Source organism: Spea bombifrons, chromosome 5 (assembly GCF_027358695.1).
Source record: "Spea bombifrons isolate aSpeBom1 chromosome 5, aSpeBom1.2.pri, whole genome shotgun sequence".
In the NCBI taxonomy this organism is placed as follows: domain Eukaryota; kingdom Metazoa; phylum Chordata; class Amphibia; order Anura; family Pelobatidae; genus Spea; species Spea bombifrons.
In genome coordinates this window covers 46,501,898-46,525,143 of record NC_071091.1, presented here as the reverse complement: position 1 = coordinate 46,525,143, position 23,246 = coordinate 46,501,898, and the positions used below count along the sequence as shown (strand labels likewise).

The following is a 23,246-nucleotide window of genomic DNA, read 5'->3' as shown; positions in this document are numbered from 1 at the left end:
TCTATCATCAATTCTTGTGTGTCTAGGGGTCGCCTGCAGTATTTAGTTCATTGGAAAGGTTACGGACCTGAGGAACGATCTTGGGTGCCTGCCCTGGGTGTTCATGCCCCTAGACTGGTACGAGCCTTTCATACACACTTCCCCTCTAAACCTGGTCCCTCCCCGCAGGGGAGGGGTCGTTAGGGGAGGGGTACTGTCAGGGTTTCAGCCTACCTGTACTGGCTTTCCTCCTCCTCATGGCTCTCTGTTTGTTAGGCCGCACCCACTTCCTCTTATAACTTTTGTGTCCAAGTTAACCCCTTCTCTTCCTGCAGGCTGTGACTATATTTCCCAGCTAGTTCAGTTGCTGGTTGCCCTTTCGTAGTTCCAGCCCGTGAGTGCGTGCTTCCAGTGTTTGATTCTTGTGTATGACCAGGCCTGCTTGACTCCTATTCTGATGCTGACTCCTGCTTGATTTTGGACTACGTGGATTTCTGGACTCCTGATCTTGGCTTGTGTGACTACCCGTTCTGGCTCCTGACCTTTGCTTGATCCACGACCATCCGCTTGTCTTATGCTTTGGATTCTTGTTATTATTTTATTTTAATAAACATTTTGACCAGTACCTTTTTGCCTCCATCCTGATTCACTGGTACCCTGACACACACACCTGTACGGAGGTCACCTAGGGGTAGAGAAAACGCAGGAGAGGATCCTACGGAGGTTATTTTGGCCAGGGGCATGGAGTAGGTAAGTCAGTTCCTTGGCACCAGTATATCGTGGTCATACTTAATTATGCCACTCGGTATCCCGAAGCCATACCTTTACGTAAAGGCTACCTCTAAAATTATAGCTAAAGAGCTGGTGCATATATTTTCAGGAGTAGGCATATCAAAGGATATACTCACTGATCAAGGTATTCCTTTCGTCTCCCGACTCATGAGAGAATTGTGTTGTCTATTTAAAATACATGCCTTGAAAACCTCAGTGTACCACCCTCAGACTGACGGGTTCGTCGAAAGGTTTAATCGCACTCTCAAGGGGATGTTAAGGAAAGTGGTCAGTAGAGAGGGAAGAGCCTGGGATATGCTACTCCCATACATATTATTTGCGATACGAGAGGTTCCCCAGAGTTCAACTGGTTTTTCCTCGTTTGAGCTCTTATATGGTAGACATCTGAGAGGAATTTCGGATGTACTCAAAGAGGATTGGGAAGGGCAAGGGGTACAAGGGACTAGTATTGCACAGTATGTAGAACAGATGCAGAAGCGCATGACTAGCGTTGTGTTTGCAGTCACAAAGTTTTCTGTGTCCATTAGATGGCGCTTATGAGCATAATTGTCAATGTATTTTACTCCCATAATGCATTGTTACAAGTCACTTACATAAAGGATTGAATGGTCTTGTCATTAGAAGTCATAAAGTTATCTCCGAGAATCATAAGCCATCTGATTAAGAAAATTCAAGATACAAACCCCTCTCTTAGTTCACAAGCAGGCAAAAGTGTTCTATGGTGTTGATGTAAATGTCTTAGTTGGAACCTGATATGTGCATTAAACATCTGTGAGATAAGAACCTCAGCCTTCTCATTGTGACTAAGGGCGGCATAAGCGTTGTTCCCCTTGTTCACCAATACATGGAAAAAGCGCAAGGGGCCCAGAAGTTACTTTATAACCGGACGGCTACAGTGAGGGAGTTTTAACAAGAGGACAGAGCAATGGTGTTGGTTCCCACAGCAGAGAGTAAACTCCTACCACGTTGGCAAGGTCCCTATGAGGTTTTGGAAAAATTAAATACCGTAAACTACAAGCTTAGACAGCCTGATTAGCTCATGCTGAAACAGGGCTTCTGCCACACTTGATAAGGCCAGATGAAAGATGTTTGGGCCCTTGAGAAATTATACAGGAAGAGCCCCTTCTCTAGATTCACTGGCATGGCATAGCTCCTTGCATTGTGGGGGGCTGTCCAGGGCCCCCCAAAGCCAGCACAGCCCTACCAAACACCATACCAATTTCACTGCTAATGATTGGAAACAATCATACAATGTTTTCCTTTTTGTGTTCACTCTATGAATGATTAGCCTATCTACTGCCTCACAGTCTATAATGTTTATAATTTTCTCTTATAGGTGGTTTTTTGATTCCATACCTTATCATGCTAATCGTGGAAGGGATGCCATTGTTATATTTGGAATTAGCTGTTGGTCAGCATTTCCGCCAAGGAAGCATAGGAGCGTGGAAGACAATAAGCCCTTATCTCAGTGGTGTTGGTACGTCAATTAATTTATATCTTTCATTTGTTTTTTTAAACTTTATTTTCGCTTACTAAAAATTGGAGTGGGTTGTTAGCACACATGGGGACACTCAGGGTTTGACCCTGAATCTCAATGTTGTTATTGCAATCTCAGAGGCTCAGGATGAAGGGGCAAAATCACAGGGTCACACTGTATGGAGATGACTCATTCAGACCCTTCATTGACCTGATATCTAAGACAGATGGGTATCCTACCCATCTTTTCCCTCTGCAACCCTAATAGCTCCTTACCTCATCCACATTGCATACCTTTGCTGGCTCAGGAGAGGGGTTTTCTGGTGGGAGGCAAATGCTAGTTACCAGTTGATATAAACAATTACAGTCGTGTGAAATACATTGTCTTTGAATTCTATGGTTTTACATAACAGGACCTAAAAACCATCTGTTCCATAGCAGATCTAAAAATCAGTTAAATACAACCTCAGATGAACAACAACACATGACATATTCCACTGTGTCATTATGTATTGAACAAAAGTAAAGCCGAATTGGAGAAGCCATGTGTGCAAAACAAAGTACACTGTTTCTGCTTTCACAGGAATTAAGATGCTAACTAGCAGACAGGTGCTGTTAATCAAATGGCCTTGAGTAATTTATTATCAGCAAATGTGAACACTTCCGAAGTGTCAGGATTGGGTTTGGAGCATGAGAGAAGAGGATAGTCCAAAATAATGTCAGGAACAGTCCAATAGGTCAGGGGCCAGTGGGGATCAGAGAAAACGGTAGTCCAAGCTAGGGTCAGGAGACAGACAAGTGGGTTAGTCCAATAGAAGAGCCAAAGGTCAAATAATAGAGAATCCAAAAAAGGGTCTGTAGCAAGGCGAGCAGAGAGGAACAGGAATCTGGAGTCCAAGGATATACAGGAACCAAAGTTTTGGAACACTGGAGTAAAGTGGTCCCAGTCTGAGGGATTTTTATAGTGCTGGAGGTATCTACTCCTCCCCTGTGTTGAACAAGCTCCTCACTGGATTGGTTGTCAGAGAGGAGTCTCGGGGTGAAGGGGGCCAAATCACAGGGTTACACTGTGTGTGAACATTATTGGTGGATAGTTGATGGTGGAGGCAGGCTTCACCTCCCCTCCACAGGTGTGCAACATTATGCTGATGTCTGGGCAACACCTGGAAGTCCTGGGCTAAGGCCTACTCCGTGATCGTGGAGCTTTTGGATGGCCTGCAGTGACGGAGGACAGCTGGGGAGAGCAGGTAAGGGTGAGAGGGGCATGACACTAAGTTTTTGCAGTCAAGAAGTAAAGACATCCGCAATGATCAATCTGGAAGGGTTATAAGGCCATTTACAAACAATTTAAAGTCCATCATTCTACACTGAGAAAGAATATTCAAAAAAGCAAAACATTGAAGACAGTTGCCAATCTCCCCAGAAGTAGACGTCCCAGCAAATTCACCCCAAGGTCAAGCTGTGCAATTCTCATAAATTGCAAAAACAGAGTGGCAGTGGCATCTGACTCTACAGGCCTCGGTTAGCATGTTAAATGTTAAAGCTCATGACAATATAAAAAGACTGACAAAAAGACATAAAAAAAAAAGTATGGTTGGTTTGGAAGGGCTGCTAGGTTTGCAAAGTTGCATCTGAGCAAACCAAAAGAATTCTGGAACAACTTCCTGTGGACAGAGGAGACCAAAGTGGAGATGTTTGGCCATAATGCACAGCACCAAGCTGCATTCAGTGAGTAGTGTAGGCCACCCCAACCTCAGTCTATCACTACAATTGTCATGAAATTTGGCTTGCAAAATGGTTGCTGAATAGTATTGAAGATGTAATCAACAAAAATGAGTGTTTGTACTGTAGACTTATTGTAGCCCCCCAAGCCCAATCTAGCTACTATTGCTGGCTCATTTATTGGGAGTTGCAGTAGCATTCTGAGGTATTACAAAAAGAGGGTAGTTTGAGGGGAGTAAAAGTGGGACATAAAGGCTTGGAACCAAAATAGGACACTTGTGGTAACATTTGGCACTCAAAATGCTGTTATTACATTTGTCATGTTGTAATGGATGGCTGAGAATCATGAAATGCGCATTCCACAGCAGCCGCAGTGGAAAGTCCATAAACATATAAAAACAAACCTTTTTGTCCTCCATTTACTACTTACTTTTCCATGATGCTTAACAGACTACCTTGTGTCTGTACCCCACAAACTGCCTGCCACTGCAGTCGAGCCACTAGTTTCAAATCAGTGGTCAACCTATCAGATTTGTTTCAGATTAGCATTACACATATAGTAACTTCAACAGTGAAAATATAGATAAAGTAATCAATAATACTATTATTGTATTAGGCAGAGCTGTTTTACTATCAACATTTAAAGATATAGAACTTAAATTATAAACTCATTGCAAACCCTTAACATTTGACAATATTTCTGAAAAGAGTAAAAAAAATCTAATTGGACCAATATGTTTACATTGCAAATACACCTATCCAGTGGCGTCACTACAGGGGGGCAAGGGGGGGGGCAATTGCCCCCACCGCCGAATTTGGAACCACCAAACGGATTGCCCAGGACAATCCCGCAATGGGACTTTAAGTTCCAGGCAGCCTCAAACGATTTTTTTTTGACGCGGAGGAGAAGGAGAGGCGCCTAGCAACCGCCGTCGCAGTGATGGCGTTTCATGCTGAGCGCCGGCATAAGATGTCATATCTGGCGCTCAGCAGTGAAGAAGGACAAAGATGGCACTAGCAGGATGTTTGGGCCTTGGGGACCAAGATGGCACAGGCAGGGTGAATATGGGACAAAGGTGGCACAGGCCAAGCTGTTTGGAGACAAAGATGATTTGTGCTGGGCTATTTGGGGACAAAGATGGCAAATCTTATGTGTGTAATTTGGGTGCTGGCCAGGTTTTATGTGGGCGCCAGGGCTGACTTTGGGGTGTGTAACCTGTGATCTATGCCTGTAATTTAGGGGGTTTTAAATATGCCTTTAATGCCGTGTTTTTATGTGAATTCCAATTGATCTATACCTGCAAAGCTGGGTTTTTGTGTTATTCTGTAGATCCATACCTGCTATGCTATGTTTGCATACATTATTTATGTTACAGGGTTTGTATGTCTTGTTCAATGCTGTTTCCATGTATTTATTTGATACCTGCAATGCTACGTTTCATATTATTATTATTATTGTATACCAGCAAATACAGGATTTGTATGTCTGATTCTGTTTATTTGATATATACCTTCAGTGCTGAGATCACAAGTGAATTTCAATTCATCTATACATGCAAAGCTGCATTTGTGTGTTAATGTGTTGATCTATACCTGCTATCGGCAGCAGGGTCTAATATATATATATTTATATATATCGGCAACAGGGACTAATATTAATATATATGGGCAACTGGGGCTAATGATAATATATATGGGCAGCAGGGGCTAATATTTATATATATATATCAGTAGGATTTACTATTTATATATATCGGCAGCAGGGTCTAATATTAACAAAACTAACAGTTGAAATCATGTTTCAATCATAGTCTTTACTTCAAAGAGATAAGTACTCATTATGTAGTTAAAAATCAATAGTAAAGGGAGGGGCTTGCTGGAGGCATTAATACAAATAGTGGTGGCTGGAGGTGATCATACAAGGGTGTGGGGGCACCACATTATTCTATACTAAAAGCGTGCTGGCTGGGGCATCAATACACAAGGGGCAAAAACACTAAGGGGGGTATAAATGACAATGCAGTATGAAAAATCCATCCTGATGTAGAAGTCTGTGACATAGATTGTGTCCTGCTGTTTGTGTGTTTTTTGGTTATCAGTGTAGCAGAGCCTGTCCTGGTGTGTGTTTGGGTGTTGGTGTGGCAGAGCTTGTCCTAGTGTGTGTTTGGGTGTTGGTGTGTCAGAGCCTGTCCTGGTGTGTGTGTGTGTGTTTGGATGTGGCAGAGCCTGTCCTGGTGTGTGTGTTTGGATGTGGGTGTGGCAGAGCCTGTCCTGGTGTGTGTGTCTGGTTGTCGGTGTGACAGAGCCTGTGTTGGTGTGTATGTTTGGTCATCTGTTTCCTGGCACTTAACTTACAATAGGAATTATTTCATTTATACTTATCCAGAGATAAAATGCCCTCCTGAAGTTGTAGTGACTTCAAGGGACAAAACGTTCAAGGCCCTGAAATCATTTAGTGGAAAAGTTAAGGTATTGTGTTATTTACTCTATAATATTTATTGCAAGGATTAGTCGTACTAAATTGTGGCTTCAGGCTTCCCATGTTGAATGATCAAGTATTGTTAGTCCAATAGCAAAAGTATCATTCCATAGCACATTACTTATATATAATATGTTTTTTCAGTGGTATGATTTAATGGTGGAAATTATTAATGCCCCCGCAGTTTGACTGTGATATCTTGTGTGCCCCCCCTATATATGGTTTCTAGAGTCGCCACTGCACACATCCCCCTGTTAAATATATTACTTTATGGTATGGTTTTACTGTAGAAACTTTAAGATACAGTGTCCCTAATATTACCCCATTGGTTAGAAAATGAAATGTTTAAATACTTCTTTATTGGGTAAAAAAAATCTATAATTGGACACATGTTTAGATTGCATATAACTCACACACACACTGTGCTATATGGTATTGTTATAATATATTGCTATATGTTGAAATTTAAAGATACTATGTCCCGAATATCAGCCCACATCAGAAACAGACATTTTTCCATATTCTGTATCGGGTAAAAATAAATCTCCCATTGGATCAATATATTTACATTGAAAATAATTCACATATATCTGTATTATATGTACTATATGGTAGGATTTTACTGTGGAAATTGAAAGATAAAAGTCCCAAATATCAACCCATTGGTTAGAAACTGACATTTTTACAATATTTTATATGGGGTAAAAACAAAATCCCCCATTGGACCAATATATATTTACTTTGCATGTAAATCACACGCATCTTTCTTTAATATATTGCTATATGGTATCATTTTACTGTGGAGATTTAAATATATACAGTCACAAATATCAGCCCATTGGTTAGAAAATGAAACACTTCTATATGGGGTAAAAACAAATCTCCCATTGGGCCAAGATATTTATGTCGCATATACCCTTTTTGATAATATATCACAATATGGTATGATTTTACAGTTGACATTTCAAGATATAGAGACCGAAATATCAGCCCTTTTTTACAATATTTCTGAGTCTGTTTTTGTGTGGTCACCTTGGACATTCTAAACAAGAGAAATAATTTCTCTAGTGGTAGTGGTGTGAGTTCAACCCCGTGATAAAGAATTGTTTTCAGTGCAACTGCCCCTAGGATCCATTGTAGCTGTGCCCATCTACTGTTGGTGAGAATTCCAAAAAGAGTATATTTGGGATTCAAATTCAATTGTAACGTAAGGGTAGATGTTGTGTATCTTTGTATTTGTCTCCTTAACGATTGTATGTGGGTACATTCCCATAGGCAGTGCATAAGGTCCGCAAATCGTCTTTGCCATTTAGGGCATTTAGCTCAGGGTGGCTGCCCTATTTTGTGGCTTTGCTTTATTGGGGTTATCTCTTTTTTGTTTGTGTTTTTTTTTCCTGGCATACAGTGGCAGTACGAGTGGTTTGTGTCTTCTTCTTAGAGACTAGTAGAATTTACAGAAGCAATAAATGGTTAAATGCCCCGAAGTCCCTCCTCCTTACCCATAAAAAAACGGAACCGCACCGTAGGGAATCAGTTTTCTTCTTGTCCCTTTCAGGGACGGACAGTGGAGTCTTCGGTCCGGACAGTGGAGTCTTCGATCCGGATAGACAGCTGGTGAGGCGCACGGGTTGCTGCCTGGGGGTTTTGTAGCCTCCGATTGCTCCTCGGGTGGTGAGCAGAGAGAGGTCTTCCCTCCGTAGCGGTTCGCGTTACGGAGGATGTTTGCAAGATTTCCTTTTGTGCAGAGGAAGTGGGAGCATGCGCAGTTTGGTGGAACGCATGCCCGGGTGGCGTTGCGTTCCACCGAAGATCCGATCGCGCTACTGAGCATGCGCGACTCGGATCTTCCGGAGGGCGGCAATTTTGAATCGCTTATAAATGTGCTTTGCCTGTCTGACTGCTGGAGCATTTGTCAGTACAGGAAAACCGTGTCACCAGCCCCCCCACACGGTTCAGAGGAGGTTAGGGTAAGATATTTTTTTTTATCTTGGCTCTTTTTCTCCTCTTCCCTCCAAAAAAAACTTACTTACTCTCTTTTTTCTATTATCAGATGTCTAGTCCGGTGTCTACAGAGAATCCTGATAAGGATAAAAAACCTGTACCAGCTCCCAAAAAATCCACTACTAAAGCCAAGCATTTAACCTGTTCTGGGTGTGCTACTCCACTTCCTGATGGCTGCAGGAAAAAATTGTGTAACTCCTGCTCTGCAGAGCAACTGGCTTCGGAGAAGCGTAAAGATCTGCAATCATTCCTGGGTTGGTTCACAGAAAATTTGACTTTTGAGGCTTTCTCAGCGGCTCAGACCCAGGAGAAAGCGAAGGCTATGTCTTCGCGGAAGCGCAAGAGGTCCAGGTCTGTTTCACAGTCAGACCTTTCCTCTGGTGAGATCTCCTGTTCGTCATTTTCATCGTCAAATGACAGTTCAGAGGAAGAGATGGTTTTTCCTCCCCATGACCTCCATAAGTTCACCAAGGAGGTGACGCGTCTACTGCTGGAGGATGATGTGGGAAGAGTCAAAGGTTTCCCTGTTTTGCCTAAAGTTAATGACCTTATTGCCAGGGAGTGGAAGCACCCGGGTAAAAGAGCCTTCATTTCAAAGCAATTCAAACACTTGTTCAGGCTTCATGGGGACTATTCATGGGACGATCCCCCCAAAGTGGAAGTACAGGTTGCTCAACTTTCCAAAAAGACTACGCTTCCTATTGGTGAGGTGTCTGGGCTTAAAGACCCCATGGACAGAAGAGCAGAAACATCGTGTAGGTGTATTTTTCAAACTGCAGGTTCGCAGTGCAAGGTTGGGGTATCCAGTTCAGTGGTAGCTAGGGCCCAGCACATGTGGATTCAGGCCTTGCAAGATTGTCTCACTGAGGATTCCGATTCAGAGATTACAAGACTTTTAAAGAATTTGAAGCTTTCCAACAGTTTTTTTGTTGATTCGGCGCATTAATCTTTGAAGCTTTCAGCTAAAAACATGGCTTTGTCTTCTGTGGCACGGAGAGCCCTGTGGTTAAGATCCTGGACGGCCGATTCCGCTTCAAAAGCTGCGTTATGTGACTTGCCATTGGGAAATAATAAATTGTTTGGTGCTCCTTTGGAGGACCTGATCAAGCAGATTTCAGACACTAAAAGGGCCCTACCTCAGGATAGAAGACCTAGGTGGAATCGTAGATATCCATATAGAAACCCGAGACCTTTCTACCAGTCTTCAAGATCTCAGAATTTTCGTGGCTCCTTTGGGGATAAGAAATTCCAAGACTGACCTAAAAAGCAGGACAAGAGGAAGTTCTGACAAAGTAGGAGGACACCTACAGCTGTTCAGACTCACCTAGGAACAGACGACGCAAAATCTTACAGGATAAGATTCCTTCATCCTCCAGTGCGCCAGTTCCTGATTTCATCTTATCCCTCTGTGACAAAGAATTTGGTGCTTTATTCGGAAAGCCTTACATTGTTGAAAAAGAGAGTGATAGAAAGGGTCCCTCTTCATCTAAAATTCCAAGGAGTCTATTCACGGTTATTTTTGGTTCCAAAACCGGACGGCTGTATCCCCTATTAACGTTTCCGGATGGAAAGCATCACCTCAGTCACACAGGTTCTGCAAAAAGGAGATTTTATGGTCACCCTAGACATATCTTCATGTTCCAATAGCTGAGGCGTCCAGGAAGTTTCTCAGATTTGCTCTGCAGGTCAAGGTGCATCACTTTCAATTCAAAGCCCTCCCGTTCGGCCTGTCATCAGCCCCGAGAATTTTTACAAAGATTCTTTGTCCTTTGGTGGCTCACCTCAGGGTACAGAATATCTCTATCATCCCTTATCTGGACGATTGGCTGATCATGGCTGGTTCCCGGGCGAGGTTGTTTACAGACCTATCCACAACGATGAGATTTTTGGAAACACACGGCTGGTTGATAAACAGAAAAAAATCCTACCTACTTCCTTCCACCAGGATTCTATTCCTGGGTTTTTTGGTGGACTCGATATCCCTCTGCATCTATCTTCTGACACCAAAACTCAAAAAGATAAAGCAAGAGGTCACTTCTCTTCAGAGGTCTCCCACCTGCTCTGTCAGGAAAGCGATAAGCGTCCTGGGTCTGCTCTTTGCTTTCATTCCAGCGGTTCCTTGGGCAAGGTCTCAGCTTCGTCCCTTGCAGTGGCAGATTCTGTCAAACTGGTCCAAGCGGGAAGAGGACCTGGAAACGACCTTCACGATCACTGGGCAGGTCCTCTCTCAACTGAATTGGTGGAAACAGTCGAACCATCTCGCCAGAGGACTCTCATTCCAACCCAGAAGTTGGATAGTTGTTACCACGGATGCCTCCGGCCTGGGCTGGAGAGCCCATATGGGTTCCCTTTTCGAAAGGGGAAGTTGGGCTCCGGAAGATTCTCTCCGCTCTCCAAATTTTCGGGAGCTGAAGGCGGTTCTTCAGGCCCTCCTGGTCTTCTGGCCCCACATAGAGGGTCGGGCGGTAAAGATCCAGTCAGACAACGCCATGACTGCCACCTTTCTCAACAAGCAAGGTGGGACACGGATACGGAGTCTCCAGGTCCTTTGTGCGATAATTATGACGTGGGCCCAACATCATCTAGAGGACATTTCAGGGGCTCATATCAGGGGCTGCTACAATCTAATTGCGGACGACCTAAGCAGAGCAAAGTGGTCTCAGACGGAATGGTCTTTGACCTCACGAACCTTCTACACCTTGGTGGCACGATTCGGTCTCCCGGAAGTGGATTTGATGGCCACCCGACGAAACAGGTTCCGGTCTTTGCGTCCCTCAACAGGTGGGACTCTCCTCATTTTCTAGACGGTCTTTCCATGGAGTGGAATTTCTGGTTGGTCTACATCTTCCCTCCGGTGGCTTTGATTCCTCAGGTCCTGCAGAAAATCTGTTACGACAAGGCCAGGGTCTTGGCCATTCTTCCTTACTGGCCCAACAGGAGTTGGTTTGTCCGGCTCAAGCAGTTGACTGTGACCTTTTGGGAACTGCCAACTTCAGCACAGTTTTTGGAGAACACCGAACTTCGCCCCGAACTCCTTCACGTGTTCAGACTGACAGCCTGACTGTTGCAAGGCTGATTCTGCGGAACCATGGTCTTGACAAAGAAATCTCTAACCTTCTTTTGAAATCGGTGAGGAGTTCGACGTCCAGAATTTATTTTCGAGTTTGGACCAAGTTCCTTCTATAGTGCTCCGCCAGGAATCTGAAGATTTTTCCTTAATACAGTGGCAGTACAGGTTTCCCTCCCCTATTTTGGTGAAATAAATTGGTTTTTTTTGGCAAGCATTTCTATGTGTTCTTGTTACTTACTGACTACGGTGCGGTTCCGTTTTTTATGGGTAAGGAGGAGGGACTTCGGGGCATTTAACCATTTATTGCTTCTGTAGATTCTACTTGTCCCTAAGAAGAAGACACAACCCACTCGTACTGCCACTATATTAAGGAAAAGGGAATTTACGGTAAGTACAAAATTTCATTTTTGTTTTTTTTGTTTTCTTTTTACAAAAAAAAAAAATCACTGGATGAGATTAATGTTGGATAGTGTAATGCTGACCTGGGATTACTCTCTAAATAGCGATAACTCTAGATTATATAATTTTAGAAACTATCTGTAATGATTTGGTAATTTAACTCTTTCCAAGCACCTATTCTCCCACCAGCCTTTGTCAATGTTTATGCCAGTACTTTTTTTTTGTTTTTTCCATACACATTGTACCTCAGGTATGAATTTACAGGCCCTGGTATATTTACTGTTAAATAACACCCCAATGCATGGGTTTGTCAAGTTGTTTGGGGGGGTAAAAGGCCACATTTGGGGTATGGGGAATTCAGATTTTCAATTTAGAATTTTGACATGAGGTGATTGTGCCCCTTGCCTATTTGGAACAACTTTGAAGGCAGCCAATTTAATTTACCCCATCAAACCATATATGTTTCAAAATTAAACACCACAGGCTATTTCAAATGCTGGTTATTTTTACCCTTTCCATGCACTAATGTTAACAACAGCCTTTGTTGTTACCAAATTTTTATTTATTTTTCAAAATTTATTCTTTTTTTAAATTTATTTTACTGATCACATTGTGATTAGCAAGCAGGGCTCCATCGACTTGCTTGGAGTTCTCAGGAGGGTCTGGAGAGACTCTCTTGGGAACTTGTGTATCTTCAAGGGACCCGCCGTCTTGCATTTCAGCATAACGGCCGGTGGCATAGTTAAATATGGCACATGTTGAAGCTTTGGGGAGCGATCAGACGGGGGCCCTGCTGCAGTTTTCAGTGTTGCTAAATGCCTCAACATAAGGCATAAACATTGATGACTCCGTCACACCATATGGCCGTATATTGCTTAGCCCGCCACAACTTCAAAGTACCCCAAGTTTGGCGAGTCCTTTCTAATTTTTCAAGGCTATATTGCTTATCAAGGAGCTAAATAAATGAAACTACCCAAATAAAACTCTCAAGCAATTTAAAGCCTTCTCTAGACACCATTAGAGATAATTCTTGATGCCTCTTGTTATCCCCAGGCAAGGGGTTCATCACTTGCTCTGTGTCCTCCAAGGTATTGCTGTGTGAGCCAGGATCTACATACCAGATCATTCATTAATTTTACTTTTTTTCAACGCTGCTTTACATTACTGTGCGTTTACATATCGACAACCTTCTAGATATGATCCAGTGCTTTTTGCCACATTTTTTCCATTATCTTGGTGCCTGTATTTGGATTCATATTTTCTTTGTTCTTGTATTTGGATATTGCAGTGGAATCAGAGACAATGACTTTTATGCATTCTATATACTCAGGGGCATATCTATAGGGGGGGAGGGCGGTGAGGCTGCCCTGGGCTCAGAAAGCAAGGGGGCGCGGCCACCAAGGTGACAGGGAGCAGATGAGAGAGAGAGAGAGACGCCGAGCAGTCGTTTATGAGAGGCTTTCAGCAACCTGCCACCACCCTCCTGGGTGCTGCCATGATTGCACTGGGAGCTCGAGGCCTCTGTCTTGCTTGCATTACCGGCATTTCATGCTGAGCGACAGAATGTGATGTCATATCCCGGCGCTCAGCAGTGAAGCAGCACACACTGCGGCAGAGCAGCAAAACTCTCGCTCCCACCGCAGGACTTCAGCAGGCTAAGTAAACTACAAGGGGGGGGTAGATGAGAAAGGAGGGGATAGATTGGGATCAATTGATCTAGACGTGCAAAGTTGGGTTTGTGTGTTATTCTGTTCTACACCTGCAAAAAACAGCATAAATTGAGATCCAGACCAGTGACATCTATTGGTCTACTAATAGCCTAAATTGAGATCCAGACCAGTAACACCTATTAGGCAAAAATAGCCTAAATTGAGATCCAGACCAGTATCCAGATTCCACCCTGTCAGCCAGGCATCTGCATTTATTTTCTAGGTGTCATATCCGCGGCCGGCTGTCTGTACACAGAGGCCTCTAGAGGCCGGCTGTCTGTAGGCTAATGAGCTGACTAGCTGCCTCTGCTTACCTGGGTGTAACCCTACCCCTTAAATAGCTGCTTTCTCCTCCATTTGAGGTCCTTGCATTGCAGTGTTAGCAGCCTATTGCTTTACTGTGTTTTTGGGCCCTGATTGTGTAAACAGTCATTTAAGGCAGCAGGCTGCCTACATTAAGACGGAGCAATTTACTGCTCTGGTGAAAGGAAAATGCCTGCAGCTATCCATTATGCGTCTGTTAAGGATGGAAGACTAAGGAATTCAATCAAGATTGAAGTTCCTGAGAGAGAGGAAAAAGGAACAAAGTATGTTGTAGAGGAGGTGCTAATTAAAACACTTGAACTGGATCTTAAAGACATCTACTGCCTACAAGACCAAGTGAAAGGAACATATGTAATAACATTATTGAACATCGGCGTGTGTCATAATATCTACAGGAGCCTCAGAGGAAAAAAAGATGACCCTCGATTGGATGAACTCTGTTTCACGTTGTATGGCGGTTCATATGTATAATCCATACGTGTCTGACGAAGCTATCATAGCCTGGTTATATCACTATTGTAATAAAATATCTAGCCCACAGAAGGTACGGAATGAGATGGGTATTTGGAATGGTAAGAGGAGGTTCCTTGTGCAGTTAAAAGAGCACAAGGAAGGGGTCAGTGCATCCCCCCCCAAGAGTTTCTCCATTGGTAGCAACAGGGGATACTCTTTCTACCCAGGGATGGGCTATGGGCAATTACTATCGCGATTGGGATGGCAGTCAGACACCTGCTATCCAGACCCAAGGTGACGGCATTACAATTCTGGGAGTGGTTTTTGATTACGCAAATAATGGAGAGAGATCATGGGATATTGTTTTAGAAAAATTAAACCGCAAAATAGAATTATGGCAAACCCGAAAGCTGACAATGGAAGGGAGAACTTTAATCATCAAGGCAATACTCTTGCCAATAATGATGTATTTAGGAGTGGTATTCCCCCCTTCTGGCTTGTATGCAAAGAAACTTTTTGTTTGTTTTATGTTTTTCTGGAACTCCAGAAGTGAGAAACCAAAAAGATAAAGCGTGCAAACAAAATGTGAATGGTAGTAAGGGGATGCCTGATGTGAAGCATATTTATAGATAAAGTTTTTTACTATGTGTTTTAAAAACTTTTATAAAGAATGTACCTTTGCTTCTTTTTTACGTGACTTGTCATATTTTTAGGAAATATAACTTTTACTCGCTGTCTCTTAACTCTCTTGTGCTTTTAAATCCGTCAAAGAAGTATGTCGTTGTCAGGCTCATCATATTTCAGCGCTCAACTGGATGTTGGAGTCCAGAGTGCATACAGTGATAGAAACACACAGACATCTCACCATAAGCAGCAGAGTAGGAGGCATATCATGTATACAGACTGCTGGGGAGTATGAAGGTAGAAAGGTCCAGGTAAGTATCCAAAAGCATCTGGGACAGGTAGAAAACAAAAGGGGAAATCCAGTAGGCAGTCCAGGTCAAACAGGTAACAGGCTGGCAAAAGGATAAATCCAAAAGGCAGTCCGGGTCAAAAAGGTGGGTGGGTGGTTGGTTGGTTGTCTGGCTGGCTGGCTGGCTGGCTGGCAGATCCAATAGGCAGATCCAATAGGCAGATCCAATAGGCAGATCCAATAGGCAGATCCAATAGGCAGATCCAATAGGCAGATCCAATAGGCAGATCCAATAGGCAGATCCAATAGGCAGATCCAGAGTCTCGCATGAACTGTAGCTCCAAAGAACTTAATGAACTCATAACTCTGTTAATGGGAGGCAGGGATATAAAGCCTGTTCATTAGGTCAGGTGTGAGTGGTCTAGGCTTCAGGTGAGGGAGGCAGGGTAATAGCATAACCAAATACAGCTGAACATAAATACACAGCTGAACAGAAATACGGCTGACCAGTCGCGTGTTTTATGGATTATGATAAATTGTATAAAAGAAGCAATTTGGAAAATTCTGCTATGACTTACAACCGCACCGCAGAAGACCTTCCCTCTGACCGTGTAATTGCCTCTAATGGAACCTTAGTAAGAAAGGAAGACCTGCAGATATTTGAAAATGCGCTACGTGCTAGATCTAGAAGGAAGTAGCACCTCTGAGAGCGCCTGGAGGTCGCCCTTTGGAGAGGGGTACTTTCAGGATTCCAGCTTGTCAGACAGGAATCTGTATTTATTTTCTAGGTGTCATATCCGCGGCAGCCTCTAGAAGCAGCCTGTCTGTACACAGTGCCCTGTAGGCTAACGAGCTGACCAGCTGCCTCTGCTTACCTGGGTGTAACCCTACCCCTTAAATAGCTACTTTCTCCTCCATTTGAGGCCTTTTTATTGCAGTTTAGCAGCCTATTGCTGTGGTTCGGTACTAGGTCCTGAATCGTTCCTGGCATCCTGCGTCTGATCTTCGGCTTTTGACCCAGCTTGATTTTGACCACTCTCCTGCACACAGTATCTGGCTTTTCTGAGCCCAGCTACACAGAGCGGGCCCCTGCCAATTCAGCTACATAGCGTGGCTTCCTGCCAGAAGGGCTTCCCAGTTGTGTGTCCGGTTCCCTGTCAAGAAACTTACAGCCTGTAGTTGACTGTCGTCCAAGCTTCCCCAATGCAGACCATATCGTACTATTCAGCCTGTGGTGTGTTTCATTTCGACCTGTTTGTATCATACTTCTAGTTATAATGCATCGTGGGTTACAAACTGAGCCTCTGGTATTCCCTTGCGACTGTGTTCCTTCCTGACCTGCTTACCCGAGTCCTGACAACCAGTGACGCCTATTTATCCACAATAGCCTAAATTGAGATTCAGACCAGAAAAATATGTGTGTGTGTGTATAATATATATATTATATCTATATCTATTTAGAAACAATTAGAAATTACACAGCTACAGCCTAGTAGCCCAACTGTTTGATTAGGGACTGTACAGGCAAGTTGTCCATCTTAGCAAAATTTAAAGACTTAATATCCTTTGCTCATTTGCCTAGAGATTCTTATTCCTTTCTGTCATTTATTGTTGATCGCTTTTTTGTTATCTAGTGTTAGGAAGAGGAAAACAGACGTATATAGCAAAACAGCTACGTTATGTTAACTGTTTAACCCCTTAATGACAAAGCCTGTACATGTATGGGCTCAAAATGCATTGTTTTCAATGGATTTAGGGACTGTCCATTGTCCTTAAGGGGGTTAAAAAGGGGTTGTGTTCACAATCAAACTGCATCTTAGCAAAATGTAAACACTTGATATCTATTACGGCGGGCAAGGGTTACATTGGGAGGGCACAAACTTTTTTCTGCCCTGTGCGACCGCAACTCTGGTTACGCCACTGTATAGATTTTTCCATCATTTGACATTTACTTATATATTTATGGTGATTTGGTTTAGTCCATTTAATGTTTTATTTATGTATTTATAGTATAATTGTTGCTCCCCTCTTCTATTTTTATGATTCCTCATTAAATGATTTGCCGGATTACCTGAGAAAAGGTAGCATTTATTGAAGATATTATTAGTGATATAATTAGTTCTTTTTATTGGTGATTTTTATTTGAGGAGGTTTTGATCTAGTGTTTCATATATAATTTAACTTTAGTTATTATTGAATTAGATTTTGTTATTTTACCTTTATACTTAATCTAGCCCTGGGGGTTTACATGCATAGGTTTCCCACTCTAATTAGTGTTTAAAATAATGTTTTAATGCGTGGTCCTTAACGCTGCTTAAGCTTTCTGTCTTTTTACACTTTGCTAATTTAGGTCAGACCAAGGGCAGACTGAGACCCAGGGCCCCAATGCTCATTCATGCCCCATTATGAGAACACCTCTTCCTCGTTAAGCCCCTCCCTTGTGGTTACATCCCAACATATCTAATTTTTAAAAACATGACTTTTTCAGTGTTTTGCACAACTAATCTTAAATGCATAAATCTATAAATACAGAAACTCAATCTGAAAAATATTAAAGTAATTACCGTATTTGCTCGATTATAAGACAACCCTGATTATAAGACAACCCCCCAAATCTGAATATTAATTTAGGAAAAAAGAAAAAGCCTGAATATAAGACGACCCTATAGGAAAAAAGTTTTACCAGTAAATGTTAATTCATATAAACAATTTTTTTAATAAAAGCTATGATTGAGAAAAATATTTTGGATTTATTTCCTTCTATTTTCCAACCTGCCCCCCCAGTTATGCACATCTGCCCCAGAAATGCCTTATACCCCCTATATGCCACTGTGCCCCATGATATGCCTTTTAACCCTCTAAATGCCACTGTGCCCCATGATATGCCTTTTAACCCTATATGTCACTGTGCCCCATGATATGCCTTATACCCCTATATGCCACTCTGGCATTTAGAGGGTTAAAAGGCATATTATGGGGCAGAGCAGCATATAGGGAGGTTTAAGGCATTTCTGGAGGCAGAGTGGCATTAAGGGGGTTAAAAGGCATTTCACAGAGCACTCTGCCTACAGAAATTCCTTATGCCCCCCCCCATTTAACACTCCCTTCCTTCGCCCCCCCAAACTTACCGGAGCTTCTGAGTCCCCTGTCATGTAGCTGGGGCAGCGTGTAGAGCTCTACACGATTCGCGTAGACAACTTACGCTGCAGCCGGAAGGAGGTGCGGCTAGCAGCGGGGTTGTCTGCGTCCATCGCGGCTGCAGCGGAATTCGTGTACGCGAATCGCATAGAGCTCTACACGCTGCCCGGTGCTTAGTCCGGGCAGCGTGTAGAGCTCTACGCGAATCGCGTACACATCTACACGCTGCCCCGGCTACACACCGGGGACTCAGAAGCACGGGGGATCTGGATCTTAGTCGTCTCATAGTCTCATTTGAGGTCTGATTATAAGACGACACCGATTATAAGACGAGGGGTATTTTTCAGAGCATTTTCTCTGAAAAAAACCTCGTCTTATAATCGAGCAAATACGGTATATTTCCTGTCGCTGTAAATAAGAACTAAAGCTAGGTAGTGCAAAGGCTCATTGAAAGCATATTAAAATTTTGACACTGTGCCGGAGTGTCCAATGGGTCAGTCCGCCCCTGGGCCAGACTTGTAATGCATATTATTTTCATGGTGAAATGCCATAGAGACATAAATACAAACCTATGCTTACATCTCATTTATATATCTTATGTTTCCACAGGAATTGCCAGTGTTATGATATCATTTTTCCTGTGTATTTATTACAATGTAATAAATTCTTGGGCTTTCTGGTACCTATTTCACTCATTCCAGGTATGTATAAAATTATTTTATCAAGATATGTTTTATAAAATACTACTATTGTAATACATTTAAGTGCATGAACATGTTTAATTATTGTTGACATAAAACTGTAAAGTAGATTCATTGTGATACAGCAATTTGCACCCTAAAAGTCAAACCATATGTGTACACAGAGGCACAGCAACTTTCTCCACAAGTTGTGCCGTGGCCAGCTCTTTGCCCCTACTGTGAATTACCTGAGGAGCTAAGCCTGGACTACTAGAAGGTAAAACAAAGGCAGGGTCTGCTTTCAACCCTGATGCGTACTAAAGAATGTTTCAGGGAAGCTTGTAAGACACTTTTGTGGAGTTGTCATTTAAAATGGATAGGGTCTATCTTACTACTGTGGAAGAAAGTTGCATAGCTGGTTGACAAGTATGTGGAAATTCATCTTGGTGAAAGGGGAAACATGCACAGGAGCAGCAATGATAAACAATCCGAGATCTGCAAGAAATAAGCAAGAATATTGAAATACTGCTAAGCGCTATTGGCGTCTTAGGCGTCTCATCTCTGGATAATTTTTGTCTCTGGTAGATGATGAACAACAGTTCTGACTTTCTTTCTTTGTTGTCTTCTGACAGCTATCACTTGACAGGACCCCAGAAGATGTTTGATCTCTATCAATTCCTCCTTAGGGCACTTTGTTTTACCAAAGAGTCTTCTAGGTCATTACCTTCCTTATCCACTCCTGGTATTTTAGAATGGCCTCTTGTTTTCTTCCAATATATTGTAATGTCCTTAGCTGTCACTATATTACCTATGGTAGTGATCAATTTTTCCCTGCCATCCCTGGTAAAACATAGATAGACTCCTCCCCTGTACCTGAGATACTTAAAAGTCCCTCCCCACCTGCTATCCTCAGTTTTTTCTCCTGCCCTACATCAGGTAGGGAGGACTTGTCTCCTCTTTATTATTTTCTCCAGCTCCAGGCGGAGCTGGGTCACCAGGCTACTCCCCATTGGGGGGGGGGAATACCCCTGCTCCTGAGCCGGATGGTGGGTGCCTGCTGCTCCTTGTTGGTATGGCAGGAGTTCAGGTCAGTGGCTTCTACCGTAGCATGGTGGAGCTATCATGGCGTCTCTTCCGGCCAGGAGCATTACACTTCCAGAAGTGCGTTCCAAGCCTCGTTTTCAGGCGATTTTAAAAATGTTGGTGCCAAATTACCACTGTTGCGGCTTGCAGTCTGATTACCTTCCTATTTAACCCCTTGATGACAATTGCCGGTCCGGGTACGTCACCGAAAATCAAGTCGTTAACGACAATTGACGTGCCAGGACCGGCACGTCTTTAAACGGGTGCAGAAAGCGATCTATTTTCGCTTTCTGCACCGAAACGGCCTTGCTGTAATGCCTCGACCTCGAGGCATTCAGCAACGCCATGATCGGCACAAAGGGGCCATCTCTGGCCCCTCCCCGGGGCGTCAACATCCGCCATACTTTGTATGGCGGCAGACGCCCGTTTTAAAAGCGTTTAGGAGGCGATCAACGATCGCCTCCTAAACTTAAAGAGAGAGCGGTCACAGCCGCAGCTGCCGGTGATCTTCGCCATCAGCAAGATGGCGGCGGCCCAGGAAAAAAAAAAATAAAGATGAAAAAGTTTGCTAGATGGGCTCCAGACCCTCTAGAGAACTCTGGCTCCACTTGCAGGTTGAATACAGGTACTGCATTCAACCATGCAAGTCAATGGAGCTCAGCTTTCTAATCACAGTGTGATAAAATATATTTTTGTGAGCAAGTCCTAAAATTAGCACATTAGCTTAAAACAATTCTCGCATGGAAAGAGTTAAAATACTGGCATATTAAATGCCCATGGGGTGTCTACTTTTGAAAAATGTATGATTTGATGGGGTAAATTGAATTGGCCAGGTTCAACAAGGTCCCAATTAACACGGGGGGAAGGATGGCCACACATCTAATTTCCAATAAGAAAAATGCACACGTACCAAATGTGGCCTTTTAGTTCCCCCAAAAAATGACAAACCCATGCATGTGGGGTATCACTGTGCTCAGGAGATGTTGCTGAACACACATTGGGGTGTCGTGTGACAGCGGCATATACCAGGAGCTGTAAATTCATACATAAAGTAGGTGTGTGTGGGAAAAATACACACACAAAAATACTACTGCAAACTTTGAAAAAATGCTGGTGGTAAAATGTGTGCATGCAAAGAGTTAAAATACCAGCATTTAAAATACCCCGTGGTGTCTAGTTTTCAAAAATATATGGTTTTGTTGGGCATACTGAAATGGCCCGGCAGTGGGCATGGGCAGTGGATCCCCAAATGCCAAAGTTCAACATTGAAAAATGCGCATGCCCCAAATGTGGCCCTTTTGCCCCCAAACAGCCAGGCAAAATCATTCATGTGGGGTATCACTGCGCTCAGGAGATGTTGATGAACACATATTGGGGTGTTTTATGATAGTGACATGTACCATAACCTGTTTATTCATACCTGAAGTAAAATGTGTGTGAAAAAACAAATGCAAAAAAATTACTACCATAAAGTTTGACAAAGGCTGATGGTAGAATAAGTGCTTGGAAAGGGTTAAAATACTAGCATTTGGAATACCCTGGGCTGTCCAGTTTTCAAAAATATATGACTTGATGGGGTAAATTGCATTGGCCGGGTTCAAAGATACCCGAAATGGCACATGGGGGAAGAATTACCAGATTTGGAAAAAATGGCTTTGAAATAGCAAAACGCTACGTGTACTTATTGCCCCATAATGTGTAGAAAAAAGCAAAAAAACATAAAAACATTGGGTATTTCTAAACTCAGGACAAATAGTAGAATCTATTTAGCAGGTTTTTTTATTACCTTTTATAGATGAGTAAAATATTTTTCAACTAAAAGTTAGAAAGTTAGATTTTTTCTAAATGTTTCACCATATTTTATACTTTTTTTAATAGTAAATAATATGATACAATCAAAACAATGTAATCTAAAGAAAGCCCTTCTTGTCCTGAAAAAAACAATATCTAATGTGTGTGGGTTCAGTAAACGGGGAAAGAAGAAAATTACAGCTAAACACGAGCAGCGCAGAAATGTTAAAACGGCCATTGCCACGAAGGGTACAAAAAGTAAAATCAGCCTTTGTCACGAAGGGGTTAAATGGATGGGTGAGTAGGTACTTTACTTTTCAGTTCCTGCTGTCGCATCTGGTGTTACTATTACTATTTACTATTATGTTGGCTCCTGATAATTCTGAGTCTCCCTCTGTTGAGGATAAGCCTAAAAAGGTTTTCATGAAATCTAAAAATGCTCAGTGCTCTTAATAAACCTCAATGTCGACAGCCCTGTGAGGCTCCCTGCTTGGAGAGACCTTCTTTGTCAGGGCCAGTTTCTTCACCCTCATCCAGAGATCTTCCAGCTGAAGGCCTGGAGGTTGAGCGCAGGATCCTGAAGGCTTGGGGCTTTTCTGCTTCAGTGACTGAGACTCTTCTTCACAGTAGGAAGAGGGTGACCTCCCTCAGATATATTAAAGTCTGGAGAAGATTTTGAAGTTCGTGTGATTCCAGACAGATTCTACCGGCCTCTTGTTCCCCGGGATCGAATCTGGAGTTTCTACAAGAAGGATTTGACCTTGGGCTACAACCTTCTACACTCAAGGTCCAGATTTCTGCTCTCAGTGCCTTGCTGGGGGTTAACTTCATCCACGGCCAGTCACCAAGATGGTTCCCTGGGTGGCTATTACCTCGGCTAGACGTATCAGCGAGCTTCAGACTCTGTCTATGCAAGATCCTCTCCTGTGTTTCTTTCGGGGGAAAGTTGTCCTATCTCTGCCTCCAGAGTTAACTCCTAAGGTTCAGTCGGCTTTTCATAGAAACCAAGAGTTCATGTTGCCTACCTTTTTTCCATCTCCACGGTCTGCTGAAGAGGAGGCTCTGCATACTCTAGACCTTAAGAGATGCTTTACTATTTATCTGGAACGGACTCGTCCCCTACGCAAGTCTTCTCAGCTGTTTTTTGGCAGTTTCTGGTCCCAGCAGGGGTTCGAACATCTCCGAGCGCTCCATTGCTAGGTGGATTGTGTCAGCCATTAGCCTGGCATACTCTGCA

At 43.0% G+C, this 23,246-nt stretch overlaps 1 protein-coding gene across 2 annotated transcripts in view; it reads left to right on the top strand.

The window, feature by feature from the left end:
* The window catches only part of LOC128497332 (sodium- and chloride-dependent transporter XTRP3-like), a 169,209-nt gene that overhangs the window by 60,669 nt on the left and 85,294 nt on the right, over window positions 1–23,246 (top strand). For both annotated transcript variants that reach the window (XM_053467323.1, XM_053467322.1), the window contains exons 2-3: window positions 2,108–2,248; window positions 19,065–19,156. In XM_053467323.1, the coding sequence (XP_053323298.1) occupies window positions 2,108–2,248; window positions 19,065–19,156 (233 nt within the window). The remainder of the gene's footprint in view (window positions 1–2,107; window positions 2,249–19,064; window positions 19,157–23,246) is intronic.